This window comes from Epinephelus fuscoguttatus, linkage group LG10 (genome assembly GCF_011397635.1).
Source record: "Epinephelus fuscoguttatus linkage group LG10, E.fuscoguttatus.final_Chr_v1".
Lineage (NCBI taxonomy): Eukaryota > Metazoa > Chordata > Actinopteri > Perciformes > Serranidae > Epinephelus > Epinephelus fuscoguttatus.
In genome coordinates this window covers 23,986,394-24,012,739 of record NC_064761.1, presented here as the reverse complement: position 1 = coordinate 24,012,739, position 26,346 = coordinate 23,986,394, and the positions used below count along the sequence as shown (strand labels likewise).

At 41.8% G+C, this 26,346-nt stretch overlaps 1 protein-coding gene across 1 annotated transcript; it reads right to left on the bottom strand.

The window, feature by feature from the left end:
- Positions 1 to 10,352: 10,352 nt before the first annotated feature.
- Positions 10,353 to 25,678, bottom strand: cth (cystathionase (cystathionine gamma-lyase)). The gene is made up of 12 exons (XM_049588420.1): positions 25,402 to 25,678; positions 21,694 to 21,775; positions 21,457 to 21,552; positions 21,144 to 21,253; positions 20,726 to 20,860; positions 20,542 to 20,599; positions 20,068 to 20,145; positions 19,504 to 19,656; positions 18,589 to 18,710; positions 16,564 to 16,616; positions 16,042 to 16,180; positions 10,353 to 11,588 (listed from the first exon to the last, which is right to left on the bottom strand). The coding sequence occupies exons 1-12, from the start codon at positions 25,585 to 25,587 to the stop codon at positions 11,574 to 11,576; spliced, it is 1,227 nt and encodes a 408-aa protein (XP_049444377.1). The 5' UTR covers positions 25,588 to 25,678; the 3' UTR covers positions 10,353 to 11,573.
- Positions 25,679 to 26,346: the final 668 nt, after the last annotated feature.

Here is a 26,346-nt window from a genome sequence, read left to right as displayed (position 1 = left end):
GTCTGGTCCCTCACGTAAGTCTGCATCAACGGGGCAACTTGATGGGGCCAGGGCTGTCACTACTGCCGGGGGGAGGGTCATTGGAAGGATCGGTGTCCACTGTTGAAGTCTAGGTTAAAGTACCATGCTCCAGCTATGCTTTGCTCTACTGTTTCAGTTAACAAGCCTGTGTATGGAACCAAGTGTAGGCTCAGCTGCAGTGTCAAGGTATCAGTTGGTATGGATTCAGTTACTGGGTCTGGTTTTGAGCCCTTTATTACTGACGCTGTTGTGTCATTGGTTGGTAGTGATACGCTTGTTCCAATCAAGCAACTGCGTGACACGGGTGCTAGGCACTCATTTATTTTGGAGTCGGTGTTTCCTTTTTCACCTGAATCAGAGACAGGGGACTTTGTTTTGATGAAGGGGATGGAGATGGGCTTGATTCCTGTGCCGCGTCATACATCAGTGCTGGATTGCGAGCTGGTGCAGGGCACTTTTCCTGTTGGCGTGCGCCCCGCGTTGCCACTTGATGGTGTGGTTATGATTTTGGGCAATGACCTAGCTGGTGGTGCTGTGTGGGCCAATGTGCCGCCACTTGTGCTGGTGTCCAAGCCATTATCGTCTGGGGTGCTGGATGAGGGTGGTCTTGGATTTGGTTTTTCCAGCCTGCGCCTTGACACGTGCACAGAGCCGTAAACTGTCTGCTCCTGACCCGCCTGTCCCGGAGTGTAGTAAAGTTGTGGTGCCTGATATGGTTTTGCTGCCTGACCTTCCTCTGTCTGCTTCAAAGGAGGATTGGGTTAAGGGTCAGAAGTCTGATTCATCTTTGTCTGCCTTGTTGGATGAGGTGTTGCCAGCTGGCAAAATTAGGGATGTAGCCCAGGGTTACTTCGTTCAGGAAGACCTGCTGGTGCGTAAGTGGGTGCCCTGTGATGGCGACTTGGTTGGTAAGGCAAATTTTTCAGGTGGTGGTGCCAAGTGGCTTTCGTGATTTGGTGTTACAAACAGCACATGATAGTTGCGGACATCTGGGGATAAAGAAGACTTATGACCGTGTCCTGCGCTATTTCTTTTGGCCTCGATTAAAGCATGATGTCTCCAAATATGTTAAATCATGCCACATATGCCAGCTCACTGGTAAACCGAGCCAGGTTGTTAAGCCTGTGCCCCTCAGTCCTATCCCAGCGGTTAGCCAACCTTTTGAGCATTTGATTATAGACTGTGTAGGGCCACATCCTCCATCTAGGTCAGGTTGTGTGTATATGCTAACTGTTATGTGCCAAACTACAAGATATCCTGCAGCATTTCCCCTGCGCTCTATTTCGGTGAAGTCCGTAGTCTGGGCTCTGGCCCAATTCATCTCCAGTTTTGGTATTCCACGTGTTATTCAAAGTGACCGGGGTGCTAACTTTACCTCCCATATGTTCAAGCAGATCCTGCAGCAGCTGGGGGTGAAGCATAATCTGGCATCAGCATACCACGCACAGAGCCAGGGGGCACTGGAACGATTCCATCAGACGCTGAAGTCCATGTTGCGTGCATATGGTATGGAGATGGGGAGGGACTGGGAGGAGGGACTGCCATGGCTCATATTAGCGGCCAGGGAAGTCGTGCAGGAGAGCACAGGTTTTAGCCCCAACGATTTAGTATTTGGACATTCTGTTCGTGGTCTATTAGCCATACTGCAGGATGGGCTGGTGAATAGTGAGCCACCTAAAAACTTGAGTGATTATGTCATTGAGTTTCATCACTGCCTGTATATGGCTGTGGAGGTGGCAAGGAAAAATTGGGAGGGTGCTCAGGCTAATATGAAGAAATTGTATGACCGTCATATGGAGCACCATGAGTTTAACCCAGGGGATCAGGTTTTAGCTCTCACACCACTTCAGGTCTCACCATTTCAGGCAAAGTTTGCTGGCCCCTATACTGTAGAGAGGCGAGTGTCAGACCAAAATTACTTGATTGCTACTCCCAATCGGAGAAAGTCATCCCAACTATGTCATGCCAACTTGCTTAAACCTTACTATGCTCGTGACCCCTTAGCTCAGGGAGGGAATGTTAGTCCCACATTGATGGTTGATTCTGTACTTCCAGATCCCGATGTCCCGGAGGCAGGGTTGGAAGATGAAAGGGGCGCTAAAGCACCAGATGACTCCGTGATGTGTGGTAGGCTAAAGAATTCTGAGTCATTGGGTCATTTGGATAGATTGTTGGGTCATTTAACTGTTTCACAAAGACCTGAGTTGTCTGAGCTGATAAGGAGGTGCTTGGTTTTGTTTGGTGATGTACCATCACAGACAAATGTCATTGAACATGACATTAATGTTGGCGACACTCCTCAAATTAAACAGCATTTTTATCGTTGTCCAGCAGACAAGCGTAGGGTAATGGAGTCAGAGGTAAAGTACATGCTTGACAATCAGATTGCAGTTCCATCATCCTCCAGTTGGGAGTTGCCTAGTCTGCTCGTCAGTAAATCTGACGGGTCTCCACGGTTTTGCAATGACTACCGTAAGGTTAATAAGGTCACCAAGGCGGACTCCTATCCGTTGCCACGGATGGAGGATTGTATAGATTTGGTGGGCTCAGCTAAATTCGTCAGTAAGATCGACTTATTAAAGGGATACTGGCAGGTTCCTTTGACGGCACGCGCACAGGAAATTTCAGCATTTGTGACACCTGAACATCCCATGTTCAGTGACACATGGGATGACCATATCAAGCGCATTGGTGCTGTGTTTGGTCACTTGGCTGAGGCACAGCTCACGGTCAACTTGACTAAGTGTGAGTTTGCCAGGGCAACCGTGATGTACCTCGGCCGGGTGGTCAGACAGGGGCAAGTTCGTCCGGTGGACACAAGTTCAGGCTGTCGTGCAGTATCCCGTGCCCGTCACTAAGAAGGAACTCATGCGGTTCCTGGGTCTGGTAGGTTACTACCGGGCCTTCTGCAAAAACTTTTCAACTGTGGTCGCGCCTTTGACAGATTTGCTGAAGGGGAACACTAAGTATGTGTGGTCTTCCCAGTGTCAGATGGCGTTTGATAATGTAAAAACTCTGCTGTGCTCTGCTCCGGTTCTTGCTGCGCTAGACAAGTCATTCAAACTGGAAGTTGACGCCAGTCATGTTGGGGCGGGTGCAGTTCTGCTGCAGGAATGGGAGGGGGTTGATAGGCCAGTTTGCTACTTTTCAAAGAAGTTCAGTGCGCACCAGCTGAGCTATTCAACAACTTAAAAAGAATTGGCCTTGATTTGGGCACTCCAACATTTTGAGGTGTACGTTGGTTCTGGAGTTAGCCCAGTGGTGGTCTATACTGACCACAACCCCCTCACATTTCTTTGTTCACTGAAGTATCCGAACCAGCGGTTGATGAGGTGGACCTTATTCGTTTAGTCCTATGGGTTGGACGTCAGGCATATTAAGGGCAAGGATAATGTTGTGGCGGATGCCCTTTCCCGCGCCCCGGTGGGGTAGTGTTGCCTTTCACCCGCATCTTGACTGCCAGTGTGCAGCCTTGTTGTTGTGGGGGTTTTTTTTGTTTGTTTTGTGTGTACCTGTTAGCACCTGTTAGCATTGGTAACTGTCTTGTGGAACTTCGGGGATCCCTTCTGGGTCCCCATCTTAAGAGGGAGAGTGTGATGATCCCTGTGTCATCTAGGGGTGTGTCTGCTGTGAGTTTGTCAGGCCTGTCTCTCCCAGGCTGACTTGATTGCAACTCAGTGTACCTGGGCCTGGTGCACTGAAAGTGATAAAAGCTGTGCTCACTCATTCACTCACTCTCTGCTTCTCCCTACAGGCAACCACTCTGGTCTGGTTTGTTGTTTTAGTTTCTTTGCTTTCATGCGCTCTCCAACACCTACACATACACACTCGCACACCCATCATTTAATACTCACACATAATACTGATATCACTGACATTCACACTCCATATGTTGCTCTTATTTAGTTATTTGTTCATTTGGTCTAATTTGGTTTGTTTTGCTTCTAATAAAATATCCTTTGTTAACTGTTAATCATAGTGTCTCTCCCTTTTGTTATGGCCACTTGAGCCAGGTCGTAACACTCAGTTATAAAAAATGTGTAGCCTATACATGGAATGAAAAAACGTTTTTACATTTCATCAACTAAATGTCATATGGTCTATTACCTTCTTTAAATTTTGTCAGACCTCAATAGCAATGGCTTGTCTTGGATCTCCCCTGCTAAGCTAAAGCTAGCTATGGATTCTATATTTTTTTTTTATAAAAACTCGATAGAAAATTTAATATGCTATAAGTGTAACATATTCATTTGCTTTTACACCCAACCCTGCAAAGTTAAAGAACCAAACCATCATAAAGAGCTCACTGCAAAGTGGCCACCTTGATAAACATACTGATAAATGCTCATTTATACCTATAAGTAATGCTGATGGGCCAATTTAGACTTAGTACTACTTTCAGGATCAGGCTCAAATATGTTTGGCAGCTCAAGACAAATTATTTGAGAGCTTTCTTGGGCAAAATGGCTGTTTTTGATAGTAAAGGTTGCTGACTCCAGTTTTAGGTGGGTTGATTAGGAATGCTATATATTATAGTGTGACAAGTACAGTGTAATAGCATGATGTCCTTACATTGTCATTCACTTAATACATGCACATAAACCACTTATTTCAACTAGGGCATGATATTGGATTTTTTGACGATGTCTGACGATATGCCAATATAACAACTCATTTGGCTGATAGCCAATACCGATATCGATATACCCATTATGTTAGTGATCATCAAGTCTCTTCTGTAGTGGAATTAACATCATAATATGCATGCATACTCTTATCGTGATGGCCCATCAGTGGACAAAAACATAAAATACAATGCTTTTCAGTGAATGTAATATGCATTGATTGTGCAAAATAAGGAAAAAGCATGTTGGTCGATTACGATAGTTCATTTTAAAGCCAATATCAGCCAATACTGATGATATCCCAATATTAATGAGCGTCCTTAATTTTGACTTATTGTCCACCACCATTAACCAGCATATACATAGTTTTATTTTTTGTCAAACTCCTAACTGTTTAATAACATGTTTAAGTGCATATTTGTTCAGCTTGTTACCTAAGCTATCTGCCTGTTTTTGTACTCCGGTGTAAATTTATTCTACATGTATATGGAGATCTGCAACCAGATCTCTTCTATGCATCAACATACTTTGCCAGTTATGTTGATTCAGATTCTGATATTTGTTGAGCACGACTTTAACATGAAAAAATAAATTAAAATAAACAATTGAAAGTGGAACACGACAACCTTCATTAAGTTGTCTGCTGCTGCTGCTGTTGCTGTTACATGGCTGAGGCAGCAGCTCATGCCTAACATTTATGAACTCTGTAATCAATATGGATAGAAGTGGCCACCAGATGGTGCGTACATAAGCACAATTTCATTGTCCTTGTGTGTCTCCTGCCAGCGGCCCTCATGACCTTTCGAATTCAAAGCCAATGGGCCATGCTGCTGCCCTGATCAATAACTACTGTAACAAGGATGCAGGCACTTAAAGGCTGGTTGTCATGTCGACTAGGCAGGTGCTCGACCTTTAATTACACCTCTGGTAACAATATTATGTGTGTGGTCAGTGGCTATATCGATGAATCTTAGCATGACGATGAAATGCTGGTAAGAGTGCCATATGTAGAGTTGGTATGTTTTCCCAGATTTGGCGTTAGAACATTTATTTCAGCCATTTGTTGAGTACATTTGATTATACCTTCTGCCCTGCTGGTGCTGTATGGTTTTCTTCTTCCGGCCTTAACATAATTATATTTAATGGCAGCAGCGTTTCAGCAGACTGTGACTCATATTGCAGAGAAACAGCCCAAATTTCCCAAAATGCCCATTTTCAGATCACTGACCTCAGCTGCAGGTCAGATGTGGGTTTAAATGATTTAACATAAGTTACCACCTATAAAATCAACAGCCGCCGCTGCTGTCGTTGCTGTTTGTGGTTTTCCCAGAACAGCAGCTACATCGACTTAATTCAGAATCAATACTGGACTAATTATGTTCCTTCCCTTTTGAGTGCAGAGTGGTTGAGAGACGAACAAAGAGTGAAACCCTTCAGATGTGTAATGATCGTTTTCTGCACACCTGACACTGTTAGAATTTTAGACACCTTGTTATTTTTCCAGAAGTAAAAATAGATACTATCAGTCACCCTCTTGTGAAACTAGGAGGATAATTCCTCTTTAAAATAATGACGAGTCATCTGTGAAAACTGGCCACTTCCTGTCCGTTTTCACTCAGAAACATGTCAGGTGTGAGATTAAAGTCTGTATTTACAGTGTCCCAGTGTGAAAGCTGGCAGAGCTGACATTCAGGGCTGCAGGACTATTTATAATGAGCCAGGCGTGGCGGACATGCTATAAAAATGAACATCAATGTGGACGTCCGTTACGACCAGGCTATATAACATGACACTGTGCATGAAGTGTGATACACTGAAGGTCAGCTACACTTCTTCTGTCTGGTTCATTTACTTTTATCATTCAATCTGCTTCTTCTGTATGCTTTAATTTTAAGGGCTAATACATCAATTACACTACAATTAAATGACAACGTACCCCACTTAACTTATATATAGGCCATGTGTAACACACGACCAGATCCGTACTGGCATTACGACTGCAGTTATTCTTCATTATAAGTCATTACTGGTCCTCGACACATACTGGATTTTAATCAGCTACAAAGCAGGTTTATTTACCTTCTCATTTGCTCACAGTGATTTACATGGACAATAAATCACGGCACACACACTGTTGCTGTTTAATCTCAGGTCTCTCCTCTCAGCAAACATACTGGTTAATGTGGGACAGAGTTAATGGATTCAGGGATCATTCGTTTTCTCATCAGGAGAAACAGTCTACTCCCAATGTTTGATCAGATACAGATTTACTTCACCAAACCAGCAACTCCAACAGCATAGATGTTTTATTTTGTAATGTGGCCTAGAGACAACTTACAGAAGTAAACGCTTTTCGAAAGATTTAATCACCAGCAAAGTAGCAAATGAGCTCACCCAGAAAGCATGAATTTGGTGATTAGAAGGTCAAAAGACATCTTGACATCTCGGTTAGAGCTGGACTAAATGTGAGAAACAGTTCCTCCACAGCCAGTTAGGCTATATTCAGACTGTAGGCTAATCAGATTTGTTTCTCAAGCAGATCTTCAAGACAGTTCATCCACACTGTTGTTTGCAAGTGATCAGATCTGATTTGTGTTTCCAGACATCGCCAGACTGTCACTGTAGATTGTTGTGGTCATGATGTGGTATCATTAACCTAGTAGCTCCAATGCGGAAGCCTGAGAAGTAGAGTTGAACTACAAACGAATCAAATTCAGTTATTCAGTGTCAGATTTATCATTATGGACCCAAAAAGACACTGCAGTTCAAGCCGTGGGTTACGATGCTTCTGACAGGAATACGATTGCCCCGCAGCCCTCATTAGAGCTGCACAAAGGTTAATACTAGCTCCTGGGCAAAGTTAAGTCATCTCTCTCAATGTGAAGTTATATACGGCATTGTTAACCCCAGAGTTAATTGTTATGGTGTCCAGTGTGTCAGGTTTTTTTTTTATCAGTCCTGCTAAATGCTTGGTGTTGAAACCATAAGGTGAGGCAGACTCGCACATGCAGCTCAACAGGAAAAGGTCTTCTTCAGTGACACAGTAACATTACACCAAAGACACTTTAAAATCTCATGTGAGCAGCTGCAACGTACGGACTGAGACGCATATGTAGAAATTTGATTGGAGGCACATTTCACCACCTCCAAATGTGGTTTGGATTCAATTTTTGAGGAAAAAAACAAAAAAGCATTTCTTGTGGTATTTTTTTTTTGTTGTTGTTTTTTGCTGTCCATACTTTCTAAGAATTAATCTTGACATGCCAGAAAACAGATTTTGGCTGGCGGTCTAAACAAGGTCTTTGTAGCTTTTCTGGAGCTCTTGATTGTGTCACATAATTGTCATCAGCAGATCCCAGCTGTCATGAAGTTGTAGACTCGACTCAATTTGGTTGAAAAGTGAAGGTTTTAGAAACAAATGCTGTGGAAACAGTGGTATTAAAAACCCAAGCAACTATAAAAACTTTACAGCCAAATTTGGTGAAAGTAATTACTGCCCTGTGCTTACTGGGTTGAGCAGCACAACAATAATCTTCTTGTGTTAGTGTGTACTTGTTAAACTCAAGACAGGAATTTCGGAATATTAGGAAAATATCAGGAAACATTATTCTATTCAAGTAAATAAATACTTGAATTGGGATATTAAGAGTGGAAACCGGTCATGCTGCCCTACGTTCTCTACCCAAATAATATTAGAAAATGCAACCATCGTTAAGTTCTAAAATTAAAGAAATGAGACTGTAACAGATATGAGCAACCTGTTCCTGTTATTTGAGATGATATATGTTCACATTAAAGGAATAGTTCAACATTTTGAAGAATACACATTTTCTTTCTTGCTGAGTGTTATACGATATCACACCACTCTCATATCTGTACAGTGAATATGAAGCTGGAGCCAGCAGCTAGTTAGCTTAGCTTAGCTTAGCACAACCCTCTGTAACACTGAATCTGTAATTAATCTGTAAAAAAAAAAAAAAAAAAAAATTACGAGTAAAAACCATGGATGTGTTAAGAGGCAACACACAGTTGCAGTGACAGTGACTTCCTTGCGCCTCTGCCAGTTGCCTGGCAACCTCACAGTGATGACAGTACTCCAGAAAGTGACTGCTCCAGGCGAAGAAATCATTCGGCACATGACCCCGTGTTAAACTCCAACATGTTGTTCATGTAACTGTCATGGGTAAATTCTGGTGTGGGGTGAAGCTGTCACTGGTTTGAAGTCTAAAAGTCGTCACTTAAATAGCTGTAAGCAAACACCACTCATCTTTTGCCTCATATTACTTTGGTGTGTTTTGGTATTACACTGTAGTTCTCAGAGAATGATTATATGCACATCACATAGGTTATAAAAAAAATGTACATGAGGAAAACACCCACACACTTACTTGATGCCACGTAAGTTTGATAACTGGATCTCTGTCAGAGCAAAATGGTTTGATATCGACATGACGAAGATCAAAGTAGGATCAAAATGTCCTTATTAAACTTGTGTGACATGTAGAAAGTGTGCAGGCGTTACTTTTTCCCCAATATACTATAGTTCTCACAGATTCTCTGGACTGACAAACATGACCCAACTGTTTGCAGTTGATGTCACTTCACAGGATTTCTGGGAGCCAGAGTCAATATTTCAACTGCTGCTCCCCGCTGCCATTTTTGCCATCACAGCACCTCTTATCTACAGATTTGTGTGCATGAATGTCATCTTTGACTTCAGATGTGATGGAGTGCAGACGGCCTCCAGTGAATGCAAATGGGTGGCTTCCTTTTTTTTTTTTTTTTTTTTTTTTTAAATCAATGACGCAACCGACTGAAACAACGCATTCGGTGTCAAAAGAGCCACTTTTATGTTTATATAGAAGACTTTTTCTGCACATGTTGTTGTTTAAACTGGCGATAGCCCACATTATTTAGCAGTGACTATACCCACAGTCATATTAGTGAAATAAACACTAGAAGCCCACACAGACTTGTCAGAGACCTTTATCCAACGTCTGAGACTCATCTGATGGAGACGTGTTCTCCAAAAAAGGCCCTGGCTGACAAACACTGAAAACTTGCACTGAATAATGATGTTTTTTAAGAAAGTCTATCCACACACACTCAGTGACAAGATCTCACCGCACAAGTCAAGGCTGGGAGAGTTGAGAGCTGAATTTCAAACACCTCAGTGGCACCTCCTCTTTGAATGCAGAGCCCTCCTTCAGTCCTGTTCCTATTAGACCAACACTTCCTCCAAATGTACACAATCTAAACCGGACGTGCCAGGTTTCATTAAATCTTCCGCCGCAATTTGTGGCTGCTAAATTATCACATCAGCCTTTGAAAGAGATTTGAGAGGTAGCGGGGCTTATACAAAATCTTAATGGCATTCCTTAGAGATGTAAAATCCATTACACGGTCGTAAGTAACAAGAAATTAAAGTTTCAGTGAAGCAAAACCTCTAAAGATAATAACTGGTCTTTATAACAAAGAGCTGAAACCATCAGTCTCCTTGTGGAAATGTTATTGATGGTTTGGTCATTAGGACGACAACCAGCTCACCTGATCCATCAGCTGAAACCCCAGTGTGCCGCCTACCATGGTGCAGTCTAAATTGGATGTGGCTTATCGACTTGCTACACTTACTGATGCTGAACTCACAATTACACTGCTTGAGTTTGTACGGCGAGATAGTTGAAAGGAAGTGAGAGACGCAGAGACTTATACTGCAAACTGATTTTAATGGATTTTATCGGTTACATAAATGACATTGATCGTAAGTGGTCTGTCCCAAATGAAGCGTATAGTTGAGCGGTGATGTGACTACAGGGGGAAAAGCAGAAGGTGGAAGTGCCAGAGTGAAACACACCGGTTAAAAAAATAAAACCATGCAAATACTGACGTTGGGGAAATTTGGCTTTTGTCATCAACCCAAATGCTTTGAATTGAGTTCAAGAACACCAAGTGTTTCATCAAACTGAGAAATGCTCCTGTAACAGCCTTCAGTTGTTGCTATAAAAAACCTTCAGCGTCGTCATTGCTGGAAAATTCTGCTCCGAATATGGCGTGCGCTTACCAAACACTCCTTCATTCACTGGCAAATGTCCTGATGATTGGTCTCTAACATGAAGAAGAGGATTCTTCTCCTGTTTTTTTTACCACTTGATGAAGCTCATCATCAACCATGCCAATATTCGGCAACTGAATACACGTTTCTATTCTTCATTTCTTGTTCTTTAGAAATGTTTTCATTAAATTGATTTAAATGGTTCCAAAAAAGCTCATAAAACCTTGGAGCAGATGTTGTCAGTGAAGAGAATATTTCTGACGTTTGGACAGTAGATGGCGGCATTAGCCTCGCCTGTGTGAGCGTTTAGTCTGACTAATGGGAAGTCATTAATACACATCTTTTGCAGAGGAAACTAGAATTAGGAAATGATTAATACAGATTGCAGTTGAACTCATGGCAGCGGCATGTGGAAACTGTTCTGTGCATCACAACCAGGATGCAGCCTGAAGTGCACAAGTTTTACAGCATACAGAAAATACTGCGTTTGGTGTTTTTCCTGCAGAAACTTCCACTGTATCAGCATTGATCGAACAGGACTACACCCCACTAAAGCCCTGCAAACAAAACTCAATTAAAACAGAACAAATACAAACATAAAAACAAAGCAAACCAGCATAAGATAAATAAGATTACGACTTATGTTCTAGTAAAATATGCATTAAAAAGATTCTCATGTAAAAATTGGGTTAATTATTCACAGATAGCATGGTATATGTTTTAAAGAACAAGTTGTTCCCTGATAGTTGAATCTCTGCTGTTTGTGCGCTAAACTGAGGCTCCAAGTGTCGATCTGCGATGATTTCACTTGGGGTACCTCCCGTCTTCAACACGACTTCGACTGATCTCAGCCTGGAGGACGCCCTGATGACATTTCACTTCTTTGGATGCTATTAAAAGACAAAAGAAAGAGAAAAAGAATTGACCAGTGAAATCAATACTCTGTACAGTCCACATCCAGGAAGCAGCAGACAGACATGAGGCTGCAGTTAATAATGACAGACACCTCCTTGGAAAAAACAAACAAAAAGGGGACCACAATCCATACAGTCATTGCTCCTGTCTTTGTTTCATACGCTGAGGCGGGATGCCAACATGTCTGCAACAAAGCAGCAAGTCAAAAGCAGATTATCAGAGGGGGCCACCGCTGAGACGACTGGTCAATAAAACACCACAGACCTGGCATTTTACAGCAACAACGTTACAAATGGCACCGATCCATCGGAGAGTTCCGAGCGATTAACCAACAGCCAAGTTTGTGATTCAAAACTAACCCTAGGATGTGGACGCTTGACCGGAAATTTAACCGCCTGCCCCAATCTGACCTGCTGTCCCATTCAATTGAACGCTTCACCCATCAGAGGTGCCTTTCCCCCGGACCACACACAATCATTAGAGATATTTGTCTCCATTTAATTTTCCATTTGCTGCAGATGGGCAGCAGAGAGACTCAGAGACATTATCTGAACACTGAGGAGAGGAGGTGCAGCCCGCCATGCAGGAAACAGCACCATGAGGTGGCAAAAAAGGGGTTTTAGGAAACGAAAATTCTTGATAGTAATGCAGGCGGTAGGTGGGAATTAGTGAATCATTCAGAAGCAGCACACTTGAGAGCGCAGTTAATATAGTTTTAATGTGATCATATCTCAATCAGCTTCACGTGCCAAATTGATTTTTAATGAGCTGTTGCATTCTAGCCGTTTCTTTTTCCATGAATAATATGAAACACACAGAGAAAAATGATGATTCAGTCAAAATACTGTGCGCTTGATGAAACCTCAGCAGCCATGCCAGGGTAGAGAGGAACACGGAGGTGCAGTAAAACCTCAGATGTCGACACCAGCCGCAGAGAGAGGGGTGATAAAAATGCAGATGTGTGGACGAGCTAAGCCAGATCTGAGGGCCAACAGTGCACAAGTGAAGTGAGAAAAGCTGAAACTGAGTAATGAACTGGATGAAAATGGATTCTGGAAACACTGGGGTCCCTCTCTGAGGAGCCATCTGTTGGTCTACAAGGCAGAAATACTTTGATTTGTTTTTCCCACAACAAAAATACAGACAGTGGGTGTGCAGCTAAAAGTCAAAGTTTGGAATTTTTTAATAGAATCTCACAAAGGAGGAAGACTCAAGTACAAATAGTGAAATATACCCAGTGGACTACACGGAGGGTAACCTACCCCAGACTGCTGCACACATACAGAGACCTTACAGTACATGATGGATCTGGTCATGCTGCAGCCCAAAGACCTCTACAAAAGTTCACAGCATGCAATCACTGCATACCTAACTCAATCCTGGTCTGAAATACTTCCTGGCCTGGCTCTCCCTAAATGTTTCCCAAGATAATAGCCACTTCTTCTCTGGGCCCAATTTGTCTTCATTTTGACAGCTGTGCCTTATCCTGCACCACTCAGGTCAAATATAGAAGATGTGCCTTGAAATCAAAACGTGGCAGCTTGCTTGGTTTCACCTTTAAAAAGGGAAACGTTAAATCCCTAAAATATATATTCCCAGTAAACTTGAAAGCACTAGTATTTTGTTTTAATATCACCCACACGTGCAGGTTTTAACTCAGAGCTGAGTGGGATGTCACGTGAGTTAAGATATAACCTTGTACTTGTAAAGTACACAGAGGCACGGGTGCTTTATCCTCTGATTAATCATTAGCGAGCCACACGTGGCATCTGGATCTCCTTCACAGCTCTCACACCATGAAGCCCCGAGTGGAAAGACTTAGAAGCCGTGGTGCATAAACACAGACTGATAAAAAAAAAAAAAAAGTTGCTAGTAATGGATTTTGTCACTCGTTATTGCCATTTGTTTTACTCCTTTTTGGAAGATAATCATGCTCGAAGTTTTGGAACTACAATACCCTTAAGAACTTTGAGGGTGTAAGGAGGAAGCCTATGACTACAGGGCGTTTTTTTAAATCCCTAAAGTTGTTTGCATTTTGACAAATTGGCATGATTCACATCAGAGATATCCAGCTTGCTTTGCCCGAGGGGCACTTTTGCAAAATGGCAGGAGGCCAGGGGCCAGTTCATAAACAAACATTAACAATATTTGTCAGATAAAATGAATAAACGAGGCAAATTCCGAGCAGCAGCTCCACACAGGTCTGATATATGCAAGGGCATTTCTTGGATTTTAAGATAGTTAAGGCTTGGACACATCTGTGATGGGCTAAGTAACAATGATATCTATCTACTAAAGATCCTGCTGGCAGCTGGTTAAAAAGACCAATACATTTTGAACCCTCCAACAGGGGTGCAATATATTTTATTTATAGTTATTTTTTCAAATCTTCAAGACCCATCTCTTGAGTACCTGAGGCCTGTATGGGAGATGGAGTTGGGGGTGGCTGTGACAGTGGAGCACTGGGGAAGAGCCCTCAAGGGGGTCCACACCGCTTCCATCTGTGCCCAGCTTGGCCTTGTCTAATTGAAGGTGCTGCCTTAACTTCACAAAAGTCAAACTCTCAAAATGTGCTCTGATGTTGATTCCACTTGTGACAGGCGCAGACTCTCTCCTGCAGCCTTAGCACACTCACTCTGGCTGTGTCCTAATCTGTCCACTTTTTGGAGTTCGATCTTCATAACGCTATCAGACATCTTTAATATAAAAATTCACCCAGATCTGTTGACAGCCATCTTTGGCATAGCAGGAGAGAAAAATAAGAAGCTTTCAGGATCTAAACTCAAAATAACGAAATTTGTCACTTCATTAGCACAGAGGTTAATCCTTCTCCACTAGAAGAACCCTCAACTGCCAAGCTGGACTCAGTGATCGAGGGAAGTGATGCAACATCTCAAAGAAAGTAAGACACACATTAAACGGCTCTTTTGATAAATTTATGAAAATCTGAAATCCATTCTTGGAATATATAAAAGCCAGACTCTAAACCCCCCCTTTCTTGATAACTCCATGTGAAGTAAGTCATATTTATTTTATTTTGTTTTTACACCTTGTAGGCAGTCACAATAGGATGGCCCCCGATAATGCCTTCATCTTCTGCAACTGCCTGTTCTTTCATAATGCTGTATAGCAGTTTATATGTTATTTAAAAACCAATTAAAAAAAACCATTACAAAAAAATGGCTCCAGAAAAACTGTCCCACTGCTAGCCTCTATATTATTATTACTGTTAAACACACATCTTCTGGAACAAATGACATGTTCCATACAACTGCGGAAAGAATTGCGAGAAAAATGGTGGAGAAAATGGCGTGTTTATTTAGCTAATAAGACAGATGTCACATGATTATGGTACGTACCTTACATGAAACCTTACTTTGAGTTAGGAAAATTTGTTATGTCTTTGTAAACATCCCATGACCTCATATTTGAGGTTTGTCCTGTGTACTGCTTTCCTTTTTACTTTTAAGTTTTGTTTGTACCTGCACGTAAAAAATGTTCAAAAGTAAAAAGTATTTCAAAATAAATCAAAGATAATTGGGGCTTCACCAAGACCTCAGTCAAAGGGGTCAGGAGATCCTCCCCTGGCTCATCTTTTAAAATTATAAACAAGCTCTCAATGTACCCATGGATGTAGAACAAATTATCACTGGACTAATTTGATACGGAGGAAAACTAAAAAAATATGATGATTCACATGTCTTTTTAAAGGATATAGATGGAAATAATGATGCCTGAGACAGCGGAAAATGTCCATTTAAATTTCTAAAATACAGCAGGATTACTTGCTAGTGATTCAGGTGGGCTGAGTATGGCCCCGTAACTAGGTAAAATTATTTTATCAGTTGCACTGAGGATGAGACTCACACCTGTCAATCACTGAGAACCGAACATCTGTTTTTTAAATTGTTCCCAGAGAAGATCATGACCCAGGTGATGCGTTTCCAATCCCAACCTGTCAGTCTGGGTTCTGTATCAAACCTGAGTTACAGCTCGCTGGCAGCTGTCATTGAACCACACGTTCAAAAGGTCTGACGTACACTTATCGATCAGCGTGGCGTTGATCAGGGAGCCTGACACCCTGATGCTTCACAACAGCTGTAAACAAGTCACAGAGCATCCTGTCTCATCTTAAGGCAGGTTGTTTACCACACCAGATAAAAAGACATCCGACGCACTATTAAAATCAGGAGGTTGGGACCAGAGCTCATTTTAATTACCACAGAACAAAGAGGTTATTCTGTGCAGATCAAAACTTAGAAACAACTCATTAGTGTGCAGAGTCCCATCGTGTACTGAGAGAGGGCTGAAAACAATTCCAGCCTCCCACAAACTTGGTGTCATCATTTTAAGAGCTAAGTTCCACTGGAGAAAAAAAAACATTGTTAAGAGGGAGTATCTGGTACTCCGGTATTGTGTGTTACTCACAGCAGCAGCCAGTGCTTGCTCCAGGTCTTCAATGATGTCAACCTCATCCTCCAGCCCCACCGAGAGTCGGATCAGCGTGTCACTAATCCCCAGGACAGCCCTCTCTTTTTCTGGCACCGATGCATGGGTCATAATCGCCCTAAATTATGATGGAGGGCAAGTGTCACTTACATATGAGTCACTACAGGAAGACATCCTGTTGTATTCATCAAGATTAGAGCGGAGACACAGACTTTCTAATGGAAATAAAATGTCATTAAAAATCAGTTTGAGAGGCTGACAGTTTTTCTCTTGATCTCTGCTGCCCCCTTGTGGCGCTGCTTGTTGTATTACATCCTAAATTACAGGTGCTGAAAGTTTCAGTTCTACAAAACTGCATGACTGTACTATTATTTCTGTCATGCTTTACATACCACCTGTTTGTTTAAACACAGTTTGCGTTTTTAGTTCTGCTGAATAACAACAATAAAACAATGTATTAAAATTCAACATGTTTAGAGTATAATTATGCAGGATACTTACGGATGTTCTGCTAAACTTTCATAGCCACCAAGACTTTCAGCTACCGCAAATAACTGAAATGAGGAAAGAGGATATTAAGTAAAACATAAGGTAGATATGAAAAATGTGTGCATCAAGCAAAAAAAAACAGTAGAGGCAAATGAAATATTAAGTCACACAAAAGATGATAAATAACCAGCAGCAGAAACTACCCAATCCACTGTCGTATTCTTTGCCTACATTTAGTGGTTTGGATCATTTTCAAACATATAAACAGTGAACACTGGAGCTCTGTTAGCTATATCAGTCCCTCCAGGATTTCGCGGGCTTTTTAAAAGAGTGTTGCAGCCTTAAATGGCAGATTTTGCGGCAGCTTTTCTACAAAATTGAGCGTTTCCAAAAAGGCTCAGGTCAGGTCTATAATGCATTTAAAGCACATTCATAAGACATTATAACACATTTATAATGCTTTATAAACATTGTTACAAATGCTAATAATCATGTATGACAACTTATAACAAGGTTTATCTGAAGTACTGGGTTACATAGCACATTATAACTATCATAACTTTAGCCAGTTATAAAGACTCAAAGAACTGCTCTGACATATAATAAATGCTTAATTTCTGAAACGCAATAATGCCAGTACTTCAGATTCTTCTTTCAAACACTGTCGTCACTTTGGCATGGAAGTATAAAGCATTATGAATGCTGAATTTATAATGCATTATGTAACCACTTAAAATACTTTATAAACCTTGTTATAAGTTGTCATACATGATTATAAACATTTATAACGACGTTTATAAAGCCTTATAAATGCGTTATAATGTCTTATGAATGTGCTCATAATGCATTATAGACCTGACCTCAAAATTCTAACAAAATGTGCTTTATTTTCGTAATTCTCCCCAGATGTACTTCTTTTACAAAAGCTCAAACTCAGTAAAAACTGTGAGCACAGAAGATTGCTAAACGTCAATAACAATGACAAACCTTGTGTGACACCCATGACCAAAAAAATTCAATAGAATAAAAATTAAGCATCGAGTTGGTTAAAAAGCTAAAGTGCAAAGATCCTCACAGAAAATCAGACTAAATACGCATGTTGCTAAAAATCAAAAACAATGTTAAAACCTGTTTTCTTCTGATAACCATTACTGGCCTCAGATTCTGCAGGGTTGAAAGGTAAAGTGCACATAACCTCTCAGTAAACGTTCAGCATCATGCTGAAAGATGCCAGTAACAAACTCTTACCCACATAGTGGCTGAATCCAAAAAAGGTAGAGTTGTGCAAATTAAAGAGTTCAAGTGCACAGGCGCTCAAAGTAAACAAGGCACAAACAGAGAACCACTGTACTTTGCTCTACCTTAGACCTGTACTCTGTACCATGTGAAGAGTAAAGTCTGAATCCCAGTTATTTCAGCACTTACATCCATCTTCGCTTTTGTGAAGAACATCAGGCAATTGTTTTGCTCGGTCTTTAGCAGTAATTTTTGTTGGCAAATGGGAGACATTAGAACAGCACAAGCAAGTGAATTTGGTGATGTATGTCCATTACGTTTGCGCAGGGGACTGCGACTAGTGGAAGTCGCTGTGATTGGACAAAATTGCAGTCGCACAGAATTCACAGAGATTGGTTAAATTTGCGTTAATTGTTGCAATTACAACATCATAAATTCCTGGAGGGACTGCCATTTAAAACACAATCTGGTCTTCTTGTGACAACATGAGCCACTCATCAATGCTGAGGCAAAGTTATAATAGACAAAAAGCATCAGGATGGACTCATCATCCTTTGGCGCAGCTCAGTTCTGTGTCAATGCATTATTGCAACATTATTTCTGTGAACTGCTTTTCTTGGGTGAAACATTTTCTTAATCATTTCACCTCAGCAGCTGCAGGAAATTCCTGCAAGTATGACTTCAGTACTTTGATAAGCTCCTCTTGTAGTTGTGGTATTTAAATGTCTTTCCTTCACCTGACCCAGTCATTTTGCAAAAGCCCCTCAGTCTATATCAAATATAAATTTACTGCCAAATTACTTTGAGGTTACTGAGGAAGGCGCTGGCGTGCTCCAGTTTCCCCTTAATATAGAAGGTGATCATCCCTGGACATCCGGTGCATTGTTTCTTCATCACTTCATGCTGGGGGTGTGAGGGCAGGCCTGCATCAAGAGAGGGAAAACATGTAACAACATCAGGTGGTGCTTAAAGGATGTTAATCTCATTAAAGATGAGAGGTGTTTGTGTTCATAGACAGCGTGTGGGTTTGAACACAGTTTAATTTGCATTGCTTATTGATGAGTTAAAATAAAATTGTCTGACTAGTTTCTTCTAACCCTGGCATGTTTGCTCCTCCTTTGGTTTGCTGCTGTTCAAACAGCTGCAGGTGTTTTTAACAAATAAACCCTAAAGTGTAAGGTTTAATGGGTGCAAGGAGAGGATTTAATAGACACCTGAGAGCCAGCTGTTGGGAATGATCAGCAACCCTTGCAAAACAATATTAAACAAGGAAACTATGCAGGAGTGCAGATGAATCCATTATGTTCAGCTTGAAGTTACAAAGACTTCCCTTTTTAATGTTTTTTTCTGCAGCGTGCTACTTGTGACAAGATGAAATGTTTGCTCATGAGCCTTGATTTGTTTGGACTTAAGACTAACTGTGACCACTTTCAAAAGAAAATGCCAACTTTTTGTGCAGATGTCAAGTGGGTAAAACATTGGAAAGGCATGACATCAATTCATAACATCCCAATATCTTGTCTTATATAAAAGGATTGTAATAGATCACCATGAAAGGCTTCTCTTAGGCAACATGAACTTAAACAACCCACAGTGACAACCATAAAGTAGCTGCTGGAGCCTGTTTAAAAACAGGCATACCTCAACAATATGCTGGCATCCCATAACTCAAGTTATATCACATTTGTTTGTTACACTCCACGGTTGAGAAATCACCTGGGAAGATGACTCGCTCCACCCTGGGATCCGCCTCCAGGAACTTAGCAGCAGCCATGGCGTTCTTGAAGTGCCGCTCCATCCGCAGGTGTAGCGTCTTCAGTCCTCGGTTACACAGGTAGCAGTCGAAGGGAGAGGGTACACAGCCCAGTGCTGAAACAAAGCGAGATCACATGGGCGGAGGAAAAAAAACAACAACAAAAAAACCCCACACAAAACAAAGAGGTCACAAAGCCTCCCAAAACCCAGATCAGGCAAACAACAAAAGCATAAAAAGTACTTCCTTCTAAAAAGCTTTTGGTGCTGAACTTTGGCATGTGAAGCATGTTCTGGTTGTTTAATGAGTGAATGTAGGTCATTTTGAGATAACCGGTCCACCAACTACTGAGCGTGGCAGAGCAGGATATGAGGTGAAAATACAACTTGAGAACTTTCTGTGACCTGTGTCCTTAAATTTAATGTGCATAACTGGTGAAACTGGAGCTAGGAAACACTTGGCTTCTTGCTAGATATATGACATAAACCAGAAATCAACTTTCAAGATATGTGGTTCTTTGTGCTCACCATTTTGCAGAAACTTAAGTCGCTCATACAGATCCTCCCGGTTCATGGAGGCCAAACCCATCACCACGTCACTGTGACCTGCCGAATAAAGGTTGATATTTTCATAGAATCAAAAAATTTAAGAAAGTGGGAGCAGATACTCTTTTAGATTAGATTAGATGTTTGTGCCTGACTGTCTATGTATGAAGTTACTGGGTTTTTTTTGTCTTGGAAAACTCTGAAAGTACTGATGAAGATCAAGCGCAACAATTTCAATGCCCTAAATCCTATGATAATAAGGGACTTGCGGTGTAAAATTACAGACTACAGATCTTCCTTGTTCCTCACTTTGGCATGGAAGTTGACGGGCTGTTCTTGCTTGTTTCTCCCCCAACACTCTGATGTATTTTTGTAAACCTACCATTTTTTGATTTAGACTGTATCAAATTAAAGGAAATCTTATGCTAGTAAAACAGGAACATGCACAAAACCTACCGTTCATGTATTTGGTGGCTGAGTACATGCAGACATCAGCTCCCAAAGACAAGGGGCGCTAAGAGAGCACAAGACAAACACGAGTTAATCAGCGACTTAATTCCACGTGAACTGGAATTCGATGGCAGTAAACTATTAACCACTCTTTCAGAATCAAAAGGGCTTCCCCATTTGTCACTCTTACCTGGAAGTAGGCCGACATGAAGGTGTTGTCCACGACAACCACTATGTCTTTGTTGTACTCGTGGGCCACCTCTGAACAGGCCTTGATGTCTACAACCTTCATCATGGGGTTGGTGGGTGTCTCGATCCACACCAGCTGCACAGAGAAGCAACATGTTGAGGAGGGTGTGTAACTGTGGTAAACACACACTGTGGCTAAGACAGCTCATCTACGGTACCAATAACACTTATCACACACAGTGCTGATTCACAGTGACTGCCCAAAGGCAGGTGGCACACCCAGATATATAATATTCTAGCAAAACTAGATCTGAAGCAGCAACTTTGAATAATAAAATCTGTTGGGAGAGGAACTAAACTACGCACACAAAGCAAACACAAAGAGCACTTTATTCTTATCATATCATTCTGTCACCTACTTTAGTGTTGGCCTTCAATGCGGCCTTCAGCAGCTCTGGTTTTGTACAGTCAGCAAATGACACCTCCAGACCAACTTCAGCAGCAATTCTTTGGAAGTAGCGGTTTGTACCTTTGCAATCAAGAAGGTGAAACTGAGTTAACATTCCCCCCCCCAAAAAAAACAGGTGTGATTCAAAACCAGCTCACACCCTATGCTTCCACTTTGACACCAACTGCCGTTTCTTTTTAAAAGGGAGTAAATGGTGGGTGGAAACATTCCATGGTTGCATCATAGCATTCTACGCAATTGTCATTTACAAAGGGATGTCTCACCTCCGTAGACGTCATCCATGCAGACGATCCCATCGCCTGCTTTGAGCATGTGGGTGATGGTCACTGTGGCTGCCAGCCCCGAGGCAAGAGCAATACCTGCGGAGCAAAGGCATTAAATCCTTTTCATGTCAGAGGAAACAGAGGCTGCATACATTTCCTCCATTGTGAGTGATGTTTAAGAGTGTGAATCACGCCTGCCATGATTATGTAAACGTCTGTTACAAAAGCATTACTTACAATACTTGGCTCCATCTAAAGCAGCCACGGCCTTCTCAAGACAGTTTCTTGTAGGGTTTCCACTCCGGCTGTACTCAAACCCCTGCATAAAAATAAGACACTTCAGTCACCTAAATTAACATTCTCAATAATGTAAGGTGGCGGCACGGTGGTACAATGGCGTGCGAGCAGGTTCGGACCTGTGTCAGGGTGGGTTTTCTCCTGGTACTCCGGCTTCCTCCCACAGTCCAAAGACATGCAGGTTAGGTTAACCGTTTACTTTAAATTGCCCATAGGTGTGAATGTGAGCGTGAATCATTGTCTGGGCGCATTCACACCAGGATAGTCCGGGGAACTCAGTTCGATTGGGCGGGGAATGCCAGAAAATTTCACACCTTAATTTGGTTTTGTTCATTTTCACACTGCACTTTTGCCAGTCACGCAGTTACAACAGCTGCTCGTTTGGGGGCAGTATTGCCCGAAATGACCACTGACCAGGAAGAAAAAAAGCATGAGGAAGAAGAAAACCCGGCTCATCGATTGGCAAGGACCGAAAACGGAAATCCATCCCCTTCAGCACTGTGCTCTATGTCACTTCCTCTCTTTGATTTGCTGGATAGTCCATGCATTTTGCACTGTAAGCGCACCGCACCAGGGTTCAATTGCAAGTGAACCGAGACCCCCAGTTTTCAAGCGGACCAGGGTTCATTCGTTTGGTCCACACCAGAGTTCGAATGAGCATCCTCTGTCTCTATGTGTCAGCCCTGTGATAGTCTGGCGACCTGTCCAGGGTGTACCCCACCAGCACACCCATGACACCTAACAGAATAAGCCATTTCGAAAAAGGAATGAATGAATTAACAATATACGGTGTTCAATCCACAGCAGGAAGCAGTGTTTTGGCAGGCTGGTTCCCTAAACACAAGCATGCATTAATAAACTTTAGATTTTGCTGAGCAGGACAAGGATATGAGAATTCATTAAGCTCTACTTTGTCTTTAAGAAAGAGGCTTGATGGCAGGTCAACTGGGTTCAACAGCACATCATCCATACCTATATTGGCTCGCCGCCCTCAGAGCTGGCAGTGCTTATGTTTGTCTTCAGTTGGATTAGTCAAGCGGGTGTGTGCACGAGACTGAACACTGAATACACAAAACCTCACCCTGTAATTTTCTGTTTTAATAACTGTGATGTGTGACAGTAATTACAGTTTAATGACCTCTTTTTTTCCCCATTACTATGAGAAACTTCCCTAGTTTAATCAGAATGTATTGCAGCTTTTGGATTTTATGGAAGTGAAAGTATTCAGCACTTCTGAAAGGAGGTTCATCGTTGAGCACGAATAAAAGAAATTACCGCTTTGAGACATTAACATAGACATATGTTTCGATAAATGAGGGCTGGGTGTTGTTGCCTTCATTCAGTTGCAAACAAGTAAATATGTGGGCGTTAAAGGGTTCCAGTTTGCCCAGTTAACTCTGGTTTGAATGTTTCCACGAAGGAAGGTGAAGAGGTCAGGAGATCAGCGTGAATGGTGGGTTGGGGCATTTCTATGCCATCACTGACGATGCAGTTTTAGCTTTTAATGCTCCACATAAGATAAGTCTTGAAACTAGCAAACTTTAAAGAAGAACTCATCCCCCTCCTATATGGACTGGGCTTTTGTGTAATAAAAAGCTTCAATGACCCCTGAGAAATTGCTCAACCAGTCTTTTACGACGACTGCTTGATGTGTGAGATGAAGGCACTTTCACACGAATCTGTGTGAAAGACAATCCATAAGAAGACTTCAGTATAATAATTGACAGAGAAAACAGACAGCAGTAAAAGTTAATATATATGTTATCTCCCCTTTGTCTCTAGAAAGGTCCTTGTGATAGGAACAAATATGGTTTTTCAATAAATCAATGCATAAGCATGTGCAGGACTTATTTATTTAGACTTGGATTTTCAGGGGTAACTGATTTCCTGCACCACAAGAGAGGCAAAGCAAGTGGTGTGTGTGTGTGTGTTACCCTCTGCTCAAATTGTACAGGTTAAACCTTGTTTGCAGCAAAAATGCCTCAACTACAGAGGGAATATGGATAGTGAGGGAAAACTGGATATTAACCCACACAGACTGGTTTTAGCCGGGATTCCCAGACATGGCCTCGGGGTGATTTCAACAACAAAGGAGGAAAACTGAAGTTAAGAGGTTTCTCTTGCGATAGATTCTCTTTTGACTTTTGACTTGGGTATCTTTTCGTTATCTGGCTCGACTGACTCTAACACTTACCTTCTAGATAAGTGGTACTACAAAGCTAGTTATCAACTAGTTCAGTCAACTCTGGGTTTTCCTGTTCTGCCACGAGCGTGTGAAGAGGCAGGGGTGTTAATTACAAGCGACATTATCAGAACAATAAATGAAGGCAGCTACTTTATATGTTAAGAACAGACAATAAAATATCAGTGGCAAAGGATGTAAAGGATACTCTGTCATCTTCTAATGAAAACATTTAAAATACTACCCAAAAATTCACCGTCGGCCGAGACTTAAATTATGTGTAGGTATCACTGGGCTATATTTAACATTAGTACACTTTGCTATGTGGTTGAATAATGATGAATATGTCACATAAAACACTTTAAGTAATGCCAGAGCAGCCTAGTTAATGACTGATGATCTTTTTTGTTAGTTCTTATGACACCGGTATCTTGTAAGTTGAGCTGCAGTGATGAAATCAGGGTGTAATACATCAGCACTGTCACGGTGGATTAAAATTAATTTTGCACAAGTTAAAATCCTGCTAAAATCATGTGTTTAGTGTGTAATGATACCTGTGTTTGTTGGAAGCTCTGTTAAAAACCAGTGGAAACAGAGCCCTGGAGCAATTAAATTATTAAGCTCTTCCTTTTCTTTTTTTTTTTTTTTTAACCTGAGACTCCGGACTTTTATCCATAGATACTTTTTTCTCCATGGATCTGATTGGTCAGATGTCAGGGAGTTAACAGGCTGTGATCCTATACCCTGGACATAACGGTTAGCTGTCCAGCATAAGGGACCACGGTGATTTATTCCAATAAAAAGAGAACCAGCTTTGTAGTACTGAAAACCCTCAGTTAACCCTGAACTTACCTCGCCAACGTCAAACTCTGCTTCGTAGCACAAGCATCAGGTTTATGACACGTGTGCATAGTCACACCTAAGATATAGGAAATAGTTGTGTTTTGTTCTGCTTATTACTAACTATGTAGAGTCATAGTCAGTTTTTGTTATAGTTTCTAGGTAAGATTATTGTCATTTGTTTCCGTTATTGTATTTCCTGCATTTCTTGTTTTATAATGATGTTTATTAGTGCTGTATTTATTTATAATAGCTACAAAAATACTGGATATTGAAGATAGATCTAAAGTTGGATATCAAGGTATTATTTGTAGTTACTTCTTTGTGTGTTTTAATGTTGTTTTGTTGGCTGCTTTAAGGCTGGGTTACTCATTAGGATTAATAAAGTATTGATCAGGCTGTATCTTACATATATAAAATATATATTCTTAAGATATGCAGGTGTGATTTTAGCTTTACTAATATTTCTATGACTTAAATAGGTTAAGAAAGACCTGAATTTACATTTAAAGCCCGCTCTGGTCCTCCTGCATGAAGCTGCATGGGGTCTTCTTCTTCAGGCACGTGCATACCGCCGGATCTCCCCCATCACCCACCGCCTTGAATCCCCATATCGGGCTACTTACGGCGTGATTTCCTGGTCCAAGCTGCTTGAACGTGGTCGAGAGAGAAATCGGCGGCACTACAGCCATTGACTTCCACTGCTCCGGCTCCTGACCGACGTGGATCGCCTCCGTGGCGAAGGATTTGTACGCGGTGATGAAGCCGGCGTACAGGTCGCTCTGCTCCTCCTGCTTGTGCTTTGGGTCCATGGCTGTGCTGCTGAGCTCCACACAATGTGCAGTACTGTGAGCCGAGGATGAGTTTGCATTACCACATTATGGTAAAGGGGGAAAGCATTTTGACGTTGCCGTGCGCTGCGCTCGTCCCTCTGAGCCAATCAGCGCTAATCAACAAAGGGGGAAGGCGCTGATTGGTGGGTCTGCAGGGGCGTCCAACCCACGTGACGAGGCATCTTGTTTGCGTTCCATGTGTTCCGCAGTGATGCAACGCTTCCTGTCGTTTGAGTCAGGGGGGGTTCAACTCTATACTCTTTGGTCTCATTTTATCACCAGTTTACCTCATAAAGTCCACTATACTGTCTTTAAAAAAATAAATTAATCACACTAATAATTATAACTTATGTAGTCCTGTGAAGTCAAACTAAGAAGAAGGAACGGCATGTAAACTTCTCTCTAACCACCCATCACTTCAGTCAGGATGTTGCTCAACCACCACCATCAGAACTTTTGCTTTCATTATGAAATTATACACTGAATTGTGTGTATTCTTCCCGCTCTGCCACACACGAGACGCTTAGCTGTGTTTCCACTCTTTACCCATAGGGGGAGAAAGTGCTCTGTACTGGCTCAGTGAGATCACCAGAGGTCTGTTCCTCTTCATCCAATTTAAACCTGACAACACACTAATGCTTCAGATAGATATCAGATCAAGGTGATATAAATCAAAAAAGCAACTTGGGTAAGAACACTCAGTGAGGTATGTTACATCATATACAATATTTTATATCA